This window comes from Bos indicus, chromosome 8 (genome assembly GCF_029378745.1).
Source record: "Bos indicus isolate NIAB-ARS_2022 breed Sahiwal x Tharparkar chromosome 8, NIAB-ARS_B.indTharparkar_mat_pri_1.0, whole genome shotgun sequence".
Classification (NCBI taxonomy): Eukaryota; Metazoa; Chordata; class Mammalia; order Artiodactyla; family Bovidae; genus Bos; species Bos indicus.
Window position 1 is genome coordinate 105,925,655 of NC_091767.1, and position 18,962 is coordinate 105,944,616.

The following is an 18,962-nucleotide window of genomic DNA, read 5'->3' on the forward strand; positions in this document are numbered from 1 at the left end:
CAAGATCACACGAGCACTTTGGAAAAGCCAGGATGTGGCCTTGGATCTTCCTCCTTCAAATCTAGGGCTATTCCACTTTAGCACAATTGACAGCTTCCAAACTGCTTGTTTTGGGGAAAAAAGGGAATCTAGGCCTGAAAAGAAATGGCGTTTATACAAATTCTTAAGGCATTCACACAAATGGCATTCATACAGATTCTCTTATTTATTCATGTATTTACCTGCTCATTCATTCATTCCTTAATGGCTTATGGAATTAATAAAATTATGTATTGAAACCACAGACTAGAAACTTTTTTAATAGGGAAGGGAAACAAATCCCAGGGTAGGGCAAAAGAATACAGTTAAAACTGAGTAAGAAGATGGCCTTCATTTGCCCTCCAGGGAATCCTCCCAACCCAGGGATTGAGCCCCTGTCTCCTGACTCTCCTGCATTGGCAGGCAGATTCTTTACCACTAGTGCCACTTGGGAAGCTCAAATTATATCTAAACACATTTAATATATTCTGATCAGAATAGAGCAGCTGGGGACATCTATCCTGATGCCGCCTCCTCGCTGGCAGTGAGACCACTCCCGGCCTCAGGTTGCTCCTCCAAATGATCTGAGAAACACGGAAGCTTCAAACATGTGGATGGCATTGCTCACCACCTCTTATACAGGTATATATAGGATACACCTCTCTTTGCAAATTATGTCAGGAAAACGAGTGTATCCTCTGGAAAATGACACAAAGCAAACCATACCCTCTCCCCACCCCACCCCCTAAACAAAACAAAACAAAACAAAACCCACAAACTTCCTGCTCTCAAACCAGTACAATTCTATAATCCACCACGTTTTGTTTGTTTTCTCCTGTTCACTTTGGTAACCAGGACAAACCAGAGCTAAACTGATCTCACGTTGAGTAACCTTCCCCTTCCAGGTTCCTGAAATCATTTTCTCCCTTTCCCTTTCTCTCCTACGAACGGCTCTGGTCTGTCCTATGTGCATCCATCTTTTACAGGTTGGATTTTTGTGGATAATGTTACATTCTCTTGGAAGAATGTGCGGTATACACTGTAAACACACGCATACAAATGAAACGAACTTGGTTGCTAGGTAACTTGAATAAGTCGTTAGAGAGAAGAAGTGCTTCCTCACCCATAAGACTCATTCTACGCTTCATCTTAGTAGCCCATGACCTTCTCAACCATCTCAAATCCACCTGCTTCTCTTAGCATGCTGGACCCTGGGGTCTACCCTGATCAGTCGGGACCGAGTGAGGCTCAAACGCCAGGCCCCAGAGTCTTAACCAGTCCTTAACCCCAGTCCTTTGCCCCTGGTGGAAAAGGACTTGTACTCGATGCTTCTTTGCATTCTCAGCATCCCAACCCCCAAGCACAGAGTCAAGGCAGCAAATATTAGTGGAAGAATTCTTTACTTCAACAGTGATGGCTTTGAACTGGTCCTGGAACAGGCAGTGTAGACTGACAATGAGGACATGCAGCTGGTTAAGACTTGGTCTCTGCTCATGAGGGATGTACGGCGCGCCAGGGGCCAGACTGAAGAGCAGGCACGTCAACAGAGTGATGCGGCTGCAACTTGGAGGGGCATGGGACCTGCGTGACCCCAGAGAAAGGCCATTTCACTTAGCTTTGAGGAGTTCGGCCTGACCAGGGGCTACAACCAGGACAGAAAGTCAGAGGTCCAATCTGCGAGAGGCATCAAGATGTCACTGGGATAAATTAGAATTGGAGACAAAATGTCAGTGGCCCTTCCTTGGTAAGAGTGCCCTATGGGAAGAAAAGAAAAAAAAAAACAAATATATATATATATAAATATATATAAAAGACAAGAAAAACAGTCCTTTCTGTGCGTGCCCTGACCTCGTTTGTGTGTGTGTGTGTGCTCAGTTGCTCAGTCATGTCTGACTCTTTGCAACCCTACAGACTGTAGCCCACCAGGCTCCTCTTTCCATGGAATTTTCCAGGCAAGAATACTGGAGTGGGTTGCCATTTCCTATTCCAGGGGATTTTCCTGACCCAGGGATCAAACCCCAGTTTCTTGCGTCTCCTGCACTGGCAGGTGGATTCTTTACCGCTAAGCACCACCTGGGAAGGCCCTGCTGCTGCTGCTGTGAAGTCGCTTCAGTCGTGTCCGACTCTGTGCAACCCCAGAGACGGCAGCCCACCAGGCTCCCCCGTCCCTGGGATTCTCCAGGCAAGAACACTGGAGTGGGTTGCCATTTCCTCCTCCAATGCATGAAAGTGAAAAGTGAAAGTGATGTCACTCAGTCGTGTCTGACTCCTAGCGACCCCATGGACTGCAGCCCACCAGGCTCCTCTGTCCATGGGATTTTCCAGGCAAGAGTACTGGAGTGGGGTGCCATTGCCTTCTCCAGGAAGCCCCTGTTAGCATTAAGCTAATATTTAAACATTATCCACTCAGAAAGACAAGGCATATTATACCCAGCTCCATGGTAACTGCACATCTCTGCCCTGCCCTTCTCTTGGGGCTCAGAGAAGACTTGCTGGGGAAGATAACATCTGTACTGAGACCTGAAAATAAAACAGTGTGCAAGCTAAAGCCAGGGAGAAATGAGAGGCAGCGGAGAGGAGAGATGGAGGAGAGGCAGAGGGAGCAATGTTGAAAACTCCAGAAGCTGAAGCCGAGACGCATAGTTCAGGAATAGGGACACAGCTGGAAATACAACGGAAAAGGCTGGAAGCGAACAATTTCCTTAGCCAAGTCAGCTGAGGAACTCCATTAAACAAGTATTAACTGAACACCTACTATGTGTCAGGGACTGTTCTAACGTGTTGGAGATAGAGCAGTAAGCAGGACATACAATTCAGCCACTGGAAGATGAAATGACATATTTTTATACCTATTAGACTCATCACAGGTACCATCAACTGAGTGCCTAAGTGTGTTGGCCTCTGTGCTCATACAATTTCATTCAATCCTTCCGATGCTGCTGGAATCACATCTGATTCTATGCGAAACGAGAGACTCAGAGATGTTTAGTGATTTGCTCAAAATTATGTGGCCGGAAGTAGCCAGAGGCCAGAAGCGATGTCAGATAAGGGAGCCACACAGACTGGGCTTAAATCCTGAGGCCTCCGCTTCCCAGCTGTGTGACCTTAAGCCAGTCACTGAGCCCCTCTGTGCCTGGTTGTCTTGACAGTAAGTCACAACCATAGCGCTAGTACTGATGCAGGAGATAGATGGGCTCCAGGTTAGACATTTACAACCAGCCAGCCTCCTGCCTGCATTTCCTGAGACAAGAGATAGGTGGGCTCCAGTTGAGGCATTTACAGCTGGCCTCCTGTTTACCCCACCGAAATGAAAGTTGTAACAACAAGGTAAATAGCCAGTGTTTGAATCTTGTCAACACCTTAAGGGAATAGTCATGGCAAGAACAAAGAGAGGCAAAACCCTGTCTATGTAAATGATTAACGGATCTCCCTTCTCCCTCTTTTGGGACAAGGGAGAGACACTACTCATGTGCAGAAAGGCTCCTTGTGGATCAAAAGTCAGGGGATAATTCCAGGCCATAATGAGTCTTGCTCCTCCCAGAAGCCTGCAGTTCGAGATCCACCTTGGCTGAAGGGTGCTTGCATATGGGAGTGAGTGTCCCAGGGTAGGTTAGGTGTGGAAAAAGAAATCAGATAATTGGCCTGGAGGAAGACAAAGCCCCGGAAGAACTGCCCCATATAAATGACCGCCACTTTACTATGCTCCTCCTCACTGGGGGGAGGCCCGCAGCCTTTCACTGCAGCCTTGCATCTCTGTCTTACTTCTACCTCACCCAAACAGTTTCTCTATGTCCTCTCCCACTTGTTGTCGTGCTATGTCCCTAATAATAACTCCAAATCTGGGTTTACAGTTTCTCCCTCCGTGATAAACGTATTTTTCACCCGAGGCAAAGATTCAGGGAAAAATAGCTTACAGTCTCTAGCCCTTAATGGCCTAGGATTCCTGGTTCTCATCCAGGATCAGTTCAGTTCAGTCGCTCAGTTGTGTTCGACTGCGGTTGTGACCCCATGGACTGCAGCACCCCAGGTCTCCCTGTCCATCACCAACTCCAGGAGCTTGCTCAAACTCACGTCCATTGAGTCAGTGACATGCAACCATCTCATCCTCTGTTGTCCCCTTCTCCTGCCTTCAATCATTCCCAGCATCAGGGTCTTTTCAAATGAGTCAGCCCTTCCCATCAGGTGGCCAAAGTATTGGAGTTTCAGCTTCAGCATCTGTCCTTCCAATGAATATTCAGGACTGATTTCCTTTAGGATTGACTAGTTTGACCTCCTTGCAGTCCAAGGGACTCTCAAGAGTCTTCTCCAACATCACAGTTCAAAAGTATCAATTCTTCAGCATTCAGCTTTCTTTATAGTCTAACTCTCACATCCATACATGACTACTGGAAAAACCATAGCTTTGACTAGATGGACCTTTGTTGGCACGATACCCAGGTTCAATTCCTGGGCAGGGAATTAAGATCTGACTTCACGCCACCTCTCACTGCTGCCTCGCTGAGATCAGTACCTCCTTTGTAGATTTGTTATGAGAATTCTGCGGGCTAATGTAATCAAAACATTTAGCACAGTCATGGCACATAGGAAGTGCTTAATAAGTGTTAGCTGCTATTATTAGTGAAAGTGAAGTCGCTCAGTCGTGCCTGACTCCATGGACCCCATGGCCTGCAGTCTACCAGGCTCCTCTGTCCATATTAACCTGCCTGAAAAAAGCATTATGAAACCTGTGCTACCCAGGAAACTCTCAGCAAGGGCACAGAGCTCTGAACAAGTCAACAAGGTCCCCTTGAGTGAGGGTTTGTTTTCCTTGCTTAATTCAATAGCCTGCCACTTCTCTCCACCAACTTTCACACAAGTACCTGCTAATGGTTTTCATTGTTTTGTTTATAGTGCTTCTAACAAATGTGGCTAACTTCTCATTTGCATCTTTAATAGACAATTTTCAAAGACTGTTGACACTGCAGTTGGTTTTAGGAGACCTGAGTTTTATCCCCATTTTCCTCCTGTTTGTCAGCATTTGGAGGAGCCTCAACAGCCCACAGCACACCTGCACTCTCTTAATTCAGTCTCATTGAAAACTTGCAGAGACCTTTCTGGGCAGGGATGGTTACTTTGTCCTTGTCTCACAGACAAGAGGTTGAGCCCCTCAGGTCACTGAGCAAGTGGAGGCCTGCTGTCCTTACTATCATTGACTTTAGCTACTTTATTTAACAAATACCTAAGAGTGCGACATCCATGCACTTTATAAATACTAATGTAAATTGTGATGCAGGAGCTTCCCTGGTGGGCTCAGCGGTGAAAACGGCCACCTGCCAATGGAGGAGACTCAGCAGATCCAGGTCCGATCCCTGGGTGGGGAAGATCCCTGGAGAAGGGAATGACTACCCACTCCAGTATTCTTGCCTGGGAAATCCCATGGACAGAGGACCCTGGCGGGCTAGAGCCCACGGGGCTGCAAGGAGTCGGAAATGACTTAGGACCTAGTGACTAAACAACAGCAATAAACTGTGATGCAAGTAATGTCATGCATTTAATCCTCACAGCAACTCTATAGAGAGACACTGCTGTCATCGCTTTTCTACAGATGAGAAAACTGAGGCACAGCAATGTTAAGTAACTCGCTTAAGGTCACACAGTGAGAAGCGGCAAGCTACATTACCAGCCACGTGACCTTGGACACATTACCTAACCTAAATGGAGTAATAAATGCCCTTTGCACTCTTTACAACCAGCGTTACATTAAGGCAGATATTATTAAAATTTTAGAGATTCTAGAGACTGAAGGTCAAGGGTCCTGAGAGTCTTGCCTGATGTCTAAGAGAAAGTTAGAGGTGATCAGGATTGGAACCCAAATGTATACCAATTCCCCTTGACCCTGGCAGTCTGCTATGGATACAAGAGGCAGACAGTTTCTATGTCAAAATCCATTACTGCTGTGGTCCCCTGCTGTAAACTGCTGCTTGCAACAGAAGGACACCCCTCCCCCCAAGTACAATAGCGATGATAAGAACACAGCTGATTCGGTATTCAGGCCTCAGATCTAAGCCCATGCATAATTTACTCAGCACTGCCCTGCAGTCACTTCAGCTGAGGAGAGACCCTATAAATTCAGGTCTGCACACACTAATTTATTTCTTATTTATTTTACTGATACATATCTAGGGCCTCCAGCGAGCTGCTCTAACACCTGCTCAAAGGCGCCTCTGGCACCAAGCGTAACTGGGGCTGGGGTGGGGAGCCCCTGAAATGAGTCCCAGAAGGAAAACCAGATCCCACAGACTAGAACCATGCAGGTAAAATTAATTTCCTGTTAAACTGAAATTAAGCACTTACGCATTCCTCCACCTCCTCTTTCATAGTTCTTGGGGCTGAAAAGGTTGTTAAATGCTTTTTTCTCCTTTTCTATCTTAGTAAAGCCCTGTGTGCATTCAGCTGCTCAGTTGTGTCCGGCTCTTCGCAGCCCTGTGGATGGTAGCCCACCAGGCTTCTCTGTCCCTGGAACTCTCCAGGCGAGAATACTGGAGCAGCTGGCTGTTTCCTCCTGCAGGGGATCTTCCCAGCCCAGGGATCGAACCTGTGTCTCTTGCATCTCCTGTACCGGCAGGCAGATTCTCTACCTCTGTGCTGCCTGGGAAGCCCAGGAAAGCACTAAGCACACTTCAATGCCTGACCATCTTGCAACACAAAAGACCATTTTTCTGAGTCACAGAATGTCAAAAGGAGAACAAGTTGCCTAATATGAAGACATCAGCAGAAAGGGAATAAAGAGAAGGAAAAAGGCTGCCATTTCCTTGAATGATGGCTAAGGATCAAACGCGATCCTAGAAGCTCTCCACGGCACAGGTCCCGCTGCAGTCATTTTCAACATGGAAAACAAGGTTAACTGGAAGAAGCACTAGGCATCATTTTCCCGGATCGTATTTCGCAGGTGGTCAAATGGCAGCCCAGGGAGGGAGAGCGGCTTGTCCCAGGTCACTCGACAAGTTGGTCCCAACGTGACCCCCTCTTTCCGTCTCATACCAACCTTAAAACTCAGCTGAATTCCTAACAGGAGTGAGAACTTTTTGAGCTTTGCCTGCATTGCTTCCTCTCCACCTCGTGTCTCCCAATGAACTATTCTTATCGACAGGGACATGAGGACAAAGAAGAACTAGCCTCTGAACTTGGCACTGCTTACTCCCTGCAGAAACAGGACCAAAAGCCTGGGCTAAGCCCACATTCTGTAGCACCACACCTTCAAGACACCTTCAAGATGCCTGCTTTCATCTCCATGATACACTGACCCGGGCTGTGGGGTAGATGCAGAAAGGGCAGGAGACTTTTATAGAAAGGAAGTCCTGATCCTAGGGTGCAGCCGGAACGTGTGTGCCATTTATTATAATCACTAATCAATTATTTATCTTTCTTCTTCCATTCTTCTTCTCAATCCCCAACCCAAAGGTTAGACTGTTGCTTTTTGCCTCTGGGGCTGAAAAAGCAGAAGCATAAAGGCCATTTCAGTGAAGGTCAGAACCAGTCAGGCCAGGCCTGACTTTTTTTCTTTCTGCATCCATCCCACTGCTCTGAAGGGAGTGGTCGGGCCTCGGGGACAGAGACTCACCCGCAGAACATGAAGATGGTGCTGGAGGTGGCATCGTAGGGCAAGGGCACCGTCTGCTGCAGACACAGCTGCTCGCAGCCGCCGTTGAAGCCGTCAGAGCAGTCGATGCCTTTGGAGTGGTCGTAGCAGCCCGAGCCATCCTTCATGGGCCTCAGCTCCTCGGGGCACTGCTCAGAGGGAGAGAGAGGAGCAGGGTGGTTACGGCTGAATAGGCAGTGGTCTCATCATGCCCTCTTCTCTCACCCCCTGCAAAGGGACAGGAGTCAGGACCGCAGAGAGCAGCTCAAGGTCTTATCTCACTGTGGGACTTCCCTAGCAGTCCAGTGGTTAAGCCTTTGTCTTCTAACGTAGTGGGTACGGGCTCCATCCCTGGTTGGGGACTGAGATTCCCCCATGCCTTGTGGCCCAAAACACCAAAACATGAAACAGAAACAATTTTGTAACCAATTCACTAAAGACTTTAAAAACGGTCTACATCTAAAAAAAAAAAATCTTTAAAAACAAACGACAACAGAGTCTTATCTGATCAACTATTAAATAACAGCTGTGTGGCCTTGGACAAATTCCTCTACCCCTCTGAACCTCAGTGTGCCCACCTGTAAAATGGAACTTTTGTCGATACCTGTCTTGTAAAGTTGTAAGAATGAAGGGAGCTCGTGTGTGCAGAGGGCTAAGAACTCCGTGGCTCATATGGCAACCATGCAAGCAAATGTGAGCTGCTGTGAACACTGACCTTGCTGGGGTCATCATCAGTACTGTGTTTATTATTACTGCCCCACTGGGTCACTTGCAGAGGCAGCCAGATACATTTTTAAGAGCGTCTACCAATATGAGTTTAAATTCCAGATCTTCCCCTTCTTCCTGCCTGATCTGGGGTAAGTTACTCGCCCTCTCTGAGTTTCAACTTCCTTATCCATTAAACAGGCTCAGCACCGGCTTCGGCGGATTTGCTTTCAAGCTTAAGTTGGGTCACAGGGGCTGCAAAACTTACTTTGGAATTTGGCATGTGCTTTGGTACTCATCAAATGTAATTTCTCTTCCTTCCTGTCTTGAATGTGTCACCTATTCTCCAGCCTGAAGAGCCTGAATTCCTAAATGAGACTTGTACGTCTCCACAAAAGGCCTCCTAAACAGTCTGCTAACCGCCAATCTGGCCTCCTCTCTATCATCCTCCTAGTGGCCACCAGTGTGATATTTCTAAATAGCATCACTCCCGAGTGCAAATAAATAAAGGCATTCTAAACAGCAGCAAAGTGACCCTTCCTAAAGCTGACAGCCCAGGTCCAGCTACTGATCCCATGGACAGATGATTTCAAAGCCTCTGTCTAGCCACAGGCACCTTCCTCTGGGTAACCAAATGGGCTGCCCTCTGGTTCCTTAAAGACCTCACCGATTCCAACCTTGAGCGATCTCAGTCAAAGGCTCTTTTTGCTCCTTTTGGCACCTGCTAAGTGCTCTGTGAATGGAAGCTCTTATAGCCTCGGGAAAACCACCTATTTATTTAATCTAGTTTCCTATCATTTGATGAAGCTGAGCCCATCTCCAGTCCAGCAGATGGAGAACACAGTCCCAACGCTCCTGTGTTCAGGAGAGAAAATGAGGTACTAGGTTTTAATTTCAGTCATCCGGCTGGCATTTCCTGTCCACCAAGATTAACACTAGGAGCCCAGCCCTCTTCATCCATCACTGGACATTGCTGATTAAAATGCCCTCCCCATGTTCCTCTCCTCCCAACCAGCTCCCCTGTCCCCTCCCTCCTCCCTAAGCCATCATCCTGAACAACATCAATAACAAAACACACACCCCAAAGTTAATTTACAAAACCCACAGCAACAAAAAAAGGTCAGCTCTCTTGGAAATTAAATTTTGCCTAAGAAGAATTCATAATTACAAACGCAAGAGAGAGTTCTTCGAGACACTTGAGACTGGCGCCAGGAAGGGTGACAGAGAGAGTCGGTTATAAATGGCCTTTGTCAAGCAGCAGAAAGGTTATAAAACTGGCTACATTTTGTGCTTAAAAAGAAAAATCAATTTTCCGTGGGAGTGAAGTGCTGTACATATTAATACAAGCTCAGAGGAGGCCCCTGCTTGTCTCAGAACATTTAGTGTCAGCCAGAAAGGCACTTGGTCATGGGGTCATTTGACGGCATGTGCTGCTACCCGAGGCTGGGCTGTCTGTCTGCAGAGACTCGGGGCTGAGTGCGAGAAGGGAGGGCTGACCTTCTCACCATGAAACAGAAAATACTACTCAATCAGGTAACTCATGATTCTTTCCATCATCCCCTACTGATTCCCCACCACTCTTGTTCTTTAAAACATCCTATACTCCAGGCATAATCTAAGCACTTTATCTGATTTAATTCAGTTAACCTTTATGGCAAACCCATGAGGTCATGTGAGAAGGCTAATGCACATGTGCTGTGTGTGTGCTAAACAGCTTCAGTCGTGTCTGACTCTTTGCAACCCATGGACTGGAGCCTGCCGGGCTCCTCTGTCCACGGGATTCTCCAGGCAAGAATACTGGAGTGGATCGCCATGCTCTCCTCCAGGCGAGATCTGCCTGACCCAGGGATCGAATCTGTGTCTCTTATGACTCCTGCATTGGCAGGCGGGTTCTTTACCACTAGCGCCACTTGGGAAGCCTCCCTAAGATATATCCCCATCCTAATCTTTGGAACATATGAATGTTACCTTCTATGGCAAAAGCTTTTCACAGATATAATTAAATTAATGCTGTTGAGATGAGGAGCATATCCTGGTGTGATCCAGTTAGCTCTAAATGCTGCCACAAAGTTCCTTTTAAAAGGGAAGCAGAGAGAGAGACTGCATACAGAGAGGGCCAGGTGTGTGGGGGGGAGGACACAGCGACTGGGGTGACGTGGCCACAAGTCACCCAACGCTGCAGCCACCAGAAGCCAGAGAGGCTGGGACATTCTCCCCTAGAGCCCTAGGACGGGGCAGGACCCTGCTGACACTGTGATCTCACACATCTGGCCTTCAGAACCTTGAGAGAACACATTTCTATTTTCTTAAGCCACCGAGTTTGTTAGGCCACTCTTAAATTTCTAATCCTCAGAGCTGGTGTGAGATAATAAATGCCTTTTGTTTTAAGCTGCCCAATTTAGGGATAATTTGTTACACAGCGATAGATAACTAATACAGTGAGATAAATACATCAAGCGCTTGGCACGGTGTTCGGCAGACACGAGCTGCCAGCTGCCATTCTGGGTATGATTAAGGAGCTTAGGATCCAGATTGAGAAATGAGAAATACACCTATCTGTTAGAGAAATAGTTACCCAGGAAATGTGAAGAAGCATGGTGTAATCTGAACGGGAAAACAGAAATTCTGTGAATGTGCTTGACTGGGAGTATCAAAGGAGGGGGGTTTGGGTCAGAGATGTATTCTTACAGGGAAGACAGATGTCACTGAAGCAAAAGGGACATTCTGTCTTCTAGGAAGAGGAAGAACAGAACCCTCCCCAGGAACACCACTCATGTGCCCGGTGCTTGTACCGAGCTGGGCCTCAGCTTTCTTTCTTTAAATAGGGAGAATAGCTTGGAGATAGGACCTGACGAGACAGGAGACAAGGGCGATTTCAGTCTTGAACTGCACACAGGCCTTTGATGCTGAGCATCTAGGCAAGTGCTTCCCCTCTGAAACACTCTCAGGCTCCTCATCTGTAAGAGAGAAGTAAGAATGCTTTCTGGGAGGCATTTCTGGAGATCCTGTGGGAAAACCACCTAGCATGTCTGGCTCAGAACCGGGCACATCATAAGCGCTCAATGAATGAAGCATAAAAAGAATGGGTAAGTGGAACAAAAGATCAATGGACAAACCCATTCCCCCCACAAAGCCTAAGTGGGACTATCAGCATGTCTTTTCTTTCTCAGCCATCTAAGTCCTTCACTGACCATTTAAGAAATGCATACTGAATGTCTACTCAGCGCTAAGCATACATGCTGGGTGCTGGACACGCAGTACTGAAGAACACAACAAGCAAGACCTTGTTCTCAGGGGGAATAAGTTCTAGAGAGAAGACAAATAATTAACAGGAAGTAAAATGATTATTTCATAGTGTAAAGAAGTACAACAAAAGTTCAGTTCAGTTCAGTTCAGTCGCTCAGTCGTGTCCAACTCTTTGCGACCCCATGAACTGCAGCATGCCAGCCCTCCCTGTCCATCACCAACTCCCGGAGTTTACCTAAACTCATGTCCATTGAATCGGTGATGCCATCCAACCATCTCATCCTCTGTTGTCCCCTTCTCCTCCTGCCCTCAATCTTTCCCATCATCAGGGTCTTTTCAAATGAGTCAGTTCTTTGCATCAGGTGGCCAAAGTACTGGAGTTTCAGCTTCAACATCAGTCATTCCAATGAACACCCAGGACTGATCTCCTTTAGGATGGACTGGTTGGATCTCCTTGCTGTCCAAGGGACTCTCAAGAGTCTTCTCCAACACCACAGTTCAAGAGCATCAATTCTTCGGTGTTCAGCTTTCTTTATAGTCCAACTCTCACATCCATACATGAGTACAACAGAAGTACAATATGGTAAAAAGTGAGTGGGATAGAGTCAAAGAAGTATAAACTGAGCACTTGAGCGAAGCCTGAACAGTAAGCAGGATCTCCCAACAGAATATAAGTGGAGAGAGTTATCCAAGAAGTAATAGCAAGTATGAAAGTCCTGAGTCAGGAACAGTGTTGTCCTATCTATGGAACAGAGGAGACCAATGCAGCTGAAGCTCCGTGAGACAGGAATAAACAAGGTTAGTATAAGGCAAGCGGGGAGAGGTAGGAAGGGACCAGCTCACTTAAGCCAGGGGTTGGCAAACTGTGGTCTATAGGACAAATGTAGTCAGAGAACTGTGCTTTTTTCTTTTTAATTATGCATTTAAAAATGTTGAGATACTTAAGAGATTCACATGAAGCTTTAAGAAATAAGGCTCAAATAGTAAACAATCTGCCTGCAATGTAGGAGACCTGGGTTCCATCCCTGGGTCAGGAAGATCCCCTCAAGAGGAGAATGGCAACCCACTCCAGTATTCTTGCCTGGAGAATCCCCATGGATGGAGGAGCCTGGCGGGGTGCAGTCAATGGGGTTGTAAAGAGACAGACACGACTGAGCGACCAAGCACACACAGCACAATACAGAAAGACATGATGCGTTGCCAGTTTCCCTCAATGGTAACATCTTGCAAAACTATAGTAAAGTATGACAACCAGGACATACATACAGACAATCAAGATACAGGACGTTTCCAACACTACGTTCATTCCTCCTCTTGCCCTTTTAAAGCCACACCCACTGCTCACCTGACTCCCTTCCTGAGTACTTGGCAACAACCAGTATGTTCTCTGTTTCCACAATGTCTGTCATTTCAAGACTGTTACATAAATAAAATCATAAATCAAATGAACTTTTTAGGAGTTGAATTTTTGCATTCGCATATTTCTCATGTTCATCCAGGTGGTTTCATGTACCAATATTTAGTTCCTTTTTAAATGAAGAGTATTAAGCTATGGTATGGAGGGACTATGCATGTGTGTGTGTGTGTGTGTGTGTGTGTGTGTGTGTGCGTTAGCCGCTTCAGTCTTGTCCGGCTCTTTGAATCTCCATGGACTGTTGCCTGCCAGGCTCCTCTGTTCATGAAATTTCCCAGGGCAGAATACTTGGAGTGGGTTGTTACTTCATTCTCTCAGGAATCTTCCCGACCCAGGGATTGAACCTGCATATTTGGCATCTCCTGCACTGGCGGGCAGATTCTTTACTGCTGCACCATGTGGTAAGCCCTAAAGCTGCGCTAGTGTGCAGGTTTTTTTGTGAGGACATAAGTTTTTATTCCCCTGGGGGGGGGGAGGATAAAGGCCAAGGAGTATAATTTCTCAGTTGTATGATAATTGCATGTCTAATATTTTTAGGAAGCTGCCAAACTTTTCCAGGGTAGTGGTACTAATTCAAATGCTCACACACAAAATATGAGCAGTCCAGATTTTCCACGTCCTTGTCAACATCTGATGGTGTGGATATTTTTCATTTTAGCCACCCTGACAGGGGTTTAGTCATACCCCAACTGTGGTTTCAATTTGCATTTTCCTGTATGCAGGTCAGGAAGCAACAGTTAGAACTGGACATGGAACAACAGACTGGTTCCAAATAGGAAAAGGAGTTCATCAAGGCTGTATATTGTCACCCTGCTTATTTAACTTCTATGTAGAGTACATCATGAGAAACACTGGGCTGGAAGAAGCACAAGCTGGAATCAAGACTGCCGGGAGAAACATCAATAACCTCAGATATGCAGATGACACCACCCCTTATGGCAGAAAGTGAAGAGGAACTAAAAAGCCTTTTGATGAAAGTGCAACAGGAGAGTGAAAAAGTTGGCTTAAAGCTCAACATTCAGAAAACGAAGATCATGGCATCCAGGCCCATCACCTCATGGGAAATAGATGGGGAAACAGTGGAAACAGTGTCAGACTTTATTTTTGGGGGCTCCAAAATCACTGCAGATGGTGACTGCAGCCATGAAATTAAAAGACGCCTACTCCTTGGAAGAAAAGTTATGACTAAACCTAGATAGCATATTCAAAAGCAGAGACATTACTTTGCCAACAAAGGTCCGTCTATTTGAGGCTATGGTTTTTCCTGTGGTCATGTATGGATGTGAGAGTTGGACTGTGAAGAAGGCTGAGTGCCGAAGAATTGATGCTTTTGAACTGTGGTGTTGGAGAAGACTCTTGAGAGTCCCTTGGACTGCAAGGAGATCCAACCAGTCCATTCTGAAGGAGATCAGCCCTGGGATTTCTTTGGAAGGAATGATGCTAAAGCTGAAACTCCAGTACTTCAGCCACCTCATGTGAAGAGTTGACTCAATGGAAAAGACTCTGATGCTGGGAGGGATTGGGGGCAGGAGAAGGGGACAACAGAGGATGAGATGGCTGGATGGCATCACTGACTCGATGGACATGAGTCTGGGTGAACTCCAGGAGTTGGTGATGGAAAGGGAGGCCTGGTGTGCTGCGATTCATGGGGTCACAAAGAGTTGGACACGACTGAGCGACTAAACTGAACTGAACTGAATAGTTAATGATGCTGAATATCTGTGGTTTATTTGCCATCTCTATATCCTTTTCTGTGAGATGTCTCTCAATGTTTTTTGCTCATTTCCTAATTGGATTGCTTATCATCCTTAAGGTCTGAGAGTTCTTTATATATTCCAGACATTAGACTTTTGTCAGCTACGCAGTTTGTAAATATTTTCTTTCCCACTTTGTAACTTGTCTTCTCATCATCTTCCACTGAGCTTTCACAGAGCAAGTGTTTTTCATTTTGATGAAATCCAAGTTATCATTTTCTCTTTTATGGATCATAAAAACTATATCTTGGAATCTAAGAACCCTTTGCCAAGCTCAAATCTCAAATAGTTGCTCATGTGTGTGTGTGTTCTGGAAGTGTTATAGCTTTAGGTTTTACAGTTAATTCTAATTCTATGATGCATTTCAAGTTAATTTTTATACAAGGTGTGAGACATATCCCGAGGTCTGCATCTCCAGTGAAATTATCCAAGCTTATAGATTTTTTTGAGGGGAGTTTTTAAGTGACATTTTGAATTTTCTTAAAAGTTATAGGGGGACTTCCCTGGCGGTCCATGGCTAAGACTTTGCACTTCCAACACAGCGGACCTGGGTTCAATCCCATATGCTTCAACTAAGATCCGGCAAGCTACAATGATGATCAAAGATTCTGTATGCTGCAATTAAGGCCCAGTTCAGCCAAAATTAAAAACAAAAGTTACAGGGCAATTCAAATATCTGTTTCATATTGGGTGAATCGTCGTATTTTGCATTTTTCAAGGAAATAGTCCATTTCATCTAGGGTGTCAAATATATGTGGGTATCGGGAGTTGGTGATGGACAGGGAGGCCTGGCGTGCTGCGATTCATGGGGTTGCAAAGAGCTGGACACGACTGAGCGACTGAACTGAACAGCTATTTGTAGCAGTCCTTTATTAACCTTTTTGATGTTTGCAGGGTCTATAGTGATATCATCTGTCTTATTCCTGATATTGGTAACTTGTATCTTCCCTTTTTTTTTAAAAGGCTTGCTATTTTGTTTATTTTCTCAAGTTTCCTGGTGGTTCATTGGTAACTTGTACCTTCCCTTTTTTTTAAAAAGTCTTACTATTTTGTTTATTTCTTCAAGTTTCCTAATGGTTCAGACAGTAAAGAATCTGCCTGCGATGCAGGAGACCCGGGCTTGATCCCTGGGTCAGAAGACTCCCTGGAGAAGGGAACGGCAACCCACTCCAGTATTCTTACCTGGAAAATCCCATGGACAGAGGAGCCTGGCGTGTTACAGTCCATGGGTCACAAAGAATTGGACACAACTGAGCAACTAACACTTTATTCCTGATGTTAGTAACTTGGGTCTTCCCTCTTCTTTTCTTTAAATGTTTTGCCATTTTATGTATTTTTTCAATTTTCTTGACATTTTCAAATAAGCTTTTTTGTTGTTTCATTGATTTTTATCTTTTTTCTGTTTTCAATTGTACTGATTTCTTCTGTTTGATTTGGGTTTATTATTCTCCTTTTAGTAGGTTCTTGAGATAGGAACTTAGATTATTCATTTGAAACTTTTTTCCCCTAATATATGCATTTATGGCTATAAATTTCCTCCTCATTAAATATAAAGACTTTCACTTTAAGGAAAAGGATGAATTACTATGCTAGCTGTGTCCCACAAATTTTGATATATTGTGTTTTTATTTCATTCTGTTCAATGTATTTTTAATTTCCCTTGAGACTTCCTCTTCAACTCATAGATTATTTAGAAATATGTTGTGTAGTTTTCAGGTATTTAGGTGTTTAGGTATTCCAGGTGTTATCTACCACTGTTTTCTAGTTTGATTCTGTGGTGGCTGGAGTACACACTCTGTATGATTTAAATTCATTAAATTTGTTGAGAATTTTACCATGGCTCAGAATACAGTCTATCTCAATACATGTCCCATAGGCACTTAAAAAGAATGTGCTCTGTTGTTGCTGAGCAGAGAGTTCTATAAATGTTAACTAGATCCTTCCAGTCGGAGGTGTTACTAAGCTAATCTAGAACACTGCTCACTTTCTAATTGTTCTATCAGTTGTTGAGAGGGGTTATGGAAGGATCCAGATATAACTGCGCATTAGTCTATTTTTCCTTTCAGTTCAGTTAGTTTTTGCTTCATACATGTTGCAGCTCTGTTGTTCAATGAATAAATATCTATGATTTCTATGTCTTCCTGGTGGACAACCCTTTCATTATTACATTCAGAGTCCTTCTCTTTGCTCTAAGGCCTACTTTACGATAATAATAAAGCTACTTCAGCTTTTGTTTGCTATATATATGTCTTTTTCTGTTTACTCTCAAATCTACCTAAATCATTATATGTGAAGTGAATTTCTCATAGACAGCATATAATTGGGTCATGATTTTTAACCACTCTGGCAATTTCAGTCTTTTAATTTGTGTAGTAAGATCACTTATAGTTAATGTGATTAGTGATATCTTGGAACTTAAGTCTACTGGCTTATTTTCTGTTTACTGATCTCTGCTCTTCATTTCTCTGCTTTCTTTGCCTTACCTTCCTATGGGTTACTTGAGCATTTTTTAGAACTTCATTTTAATGTGTCTATAATATTTGGGGACACATCTCTTGGTATAGTTTTTAGTGGTTGTTCTAGTATGCATAACTTATCCTCGTGTACTGGTGACAATCTTTACCAGTTTAATTGATGTGTAGAAAACTTCTCTTTATGTCCTTTTATCCTCACCCATTTACAACATAATTTTCTTAAAAGTGAAAGCCACTCAGTCGTGTCTGACTCTTTGCAACCCCATGAACTATACAGTCCATGGAATTCTCCAGGCCAAAATACTGGAGTGGGTAGTCTTTCCCTTCTCCAGTGGGTCTTCCCAACCTAGGGATCAAACCCAGGTCTCCCACATTGCAGGTGGATTCTTTACCAGCCGAGCCACAAGGGACGCCCAAGAATACTGGAGTAGGTAGACTATCCCTTCTCCAGCAGATCTTCCCAACCCAGGTATTGAAGTGGAAGATCCGCTGTAGAAGGGAAAGGCTGCCCACTCCAGTATTTTGGCCTGGAGAATTCCATGGACTGTACAGTTCATGGGGTCGCAAAGAGTCAGACACGACTGAGTGACTTTCACTTTACCAGGGAAACCAAGGGTGCAAGAGAATGCGGTAATTTTCGTAAATATTCTTCTACACACACAGCTGTGTCTCAGCGTCCATAGCAGACTGGTCCAGCATATTCTTCTACACACACGGCTGTGTCTCAGTGTCCATAGCAGACTGGTCCAGCGCTCCACGTGGATACCAAACTCCACCGACGCTTCAGCCCTTTATATGGCCTGGTACAGTGAAGAGTTACAGACACTCCGCATCTGCAGGCTGTCTGTCTGCAAATCCAACCAACTGGGAAATTTACATCTGAGCTTGTTGAATCTGTGGATGTGAAACCTGGGGATATTGGGTGGACTGTATTTAGAAGCACATCAGATATTGCTATCATTCTGGCTTTAATCATAAAAACACAATGACGATAACTCAAGAGGAGAAAAAAGGTCTAATGCAATTACCTATATTTTTGATAACCGTGTTCTTTCTTCCCTTCCAGTGTTCCAAAATTCTTTCTTTTGTGATTGCCTTTCTGCTTGGTAACTTTCATTAGGCATTTATTTAAACGTCTACAGGTGACAAATTTTCTTAGTTTTCCTGCATCCTAGAATATCTTCATTCTCCTTCATTCCTAAAGGATTATTTTATAAGACACAGGCTTCTGGGTTGACAGATCTATTTTTTATTCATCACTTGCAAAATGTTATGCCACTTCCTTCTGGCCTCCATGATTTCTTATGAGAAGCCACTGTCATTCAAACGGTTTTTCCCCGGTAGATGTCATTTCTCTCTCCTTGTTTTTAAGGTTTTTTTTTTTAAAGACATTTTCCAGAAGTTTGCCTATGATGTGTTGGTGTGGACTTGTGTGTTTATCCTTGAGTTTTGTCAGCTTTTTGAATCTGTAGAGTGATTCATTTTGCTAAATCGGGGTAGTTTCTAGCCATTGTTCATTTGTGCACTTTTTCAGTCCTGCTGTTTCTTCTCTTATTCTGGGGCTCCAATGACACAAATGTTAGATCTTTTTCCCCGGTCTTACAGGCCCATGAGACTGTGTTCATTTTCTTTTGCAATCTATTTTCTCTCGATGTTCAGAGTGGGTAAGTTCTATTGTTCTTTCAGTTCACTGATTATTTCCTTGTCCTCTCCATTCTGCTGGTGAGTCAATC

The 18,962-nt window shown here is 44.7% G+C and overlaps 1 protein-coding gene across 3 annotated transcripts in view; it reads right to left on the reverse strand.

Annotated features, from left to right (window-relative positions):
* The window catches only part of ASTN2 (astrotactin 2), a 1,047,731-nt gene that overhangs the window by 374,678 nt on the left and 654,091 nt on the right, over positions 1-18,962 (reverse strand). For all 3 annotated transcript variants that reach the window (XM_070795372.1, XM_019966821.2, XM_070795370.1), the window contains one exon: positions 7,619-7,785. In XM_070795372.1, coding sequence (XP_070651473.1) covers positions 7,619-7,785 — 167 coding nt within the window. The remainder of the gene's footprint in view (positions 1-7,618; positions 7,786-18,962) is intronic.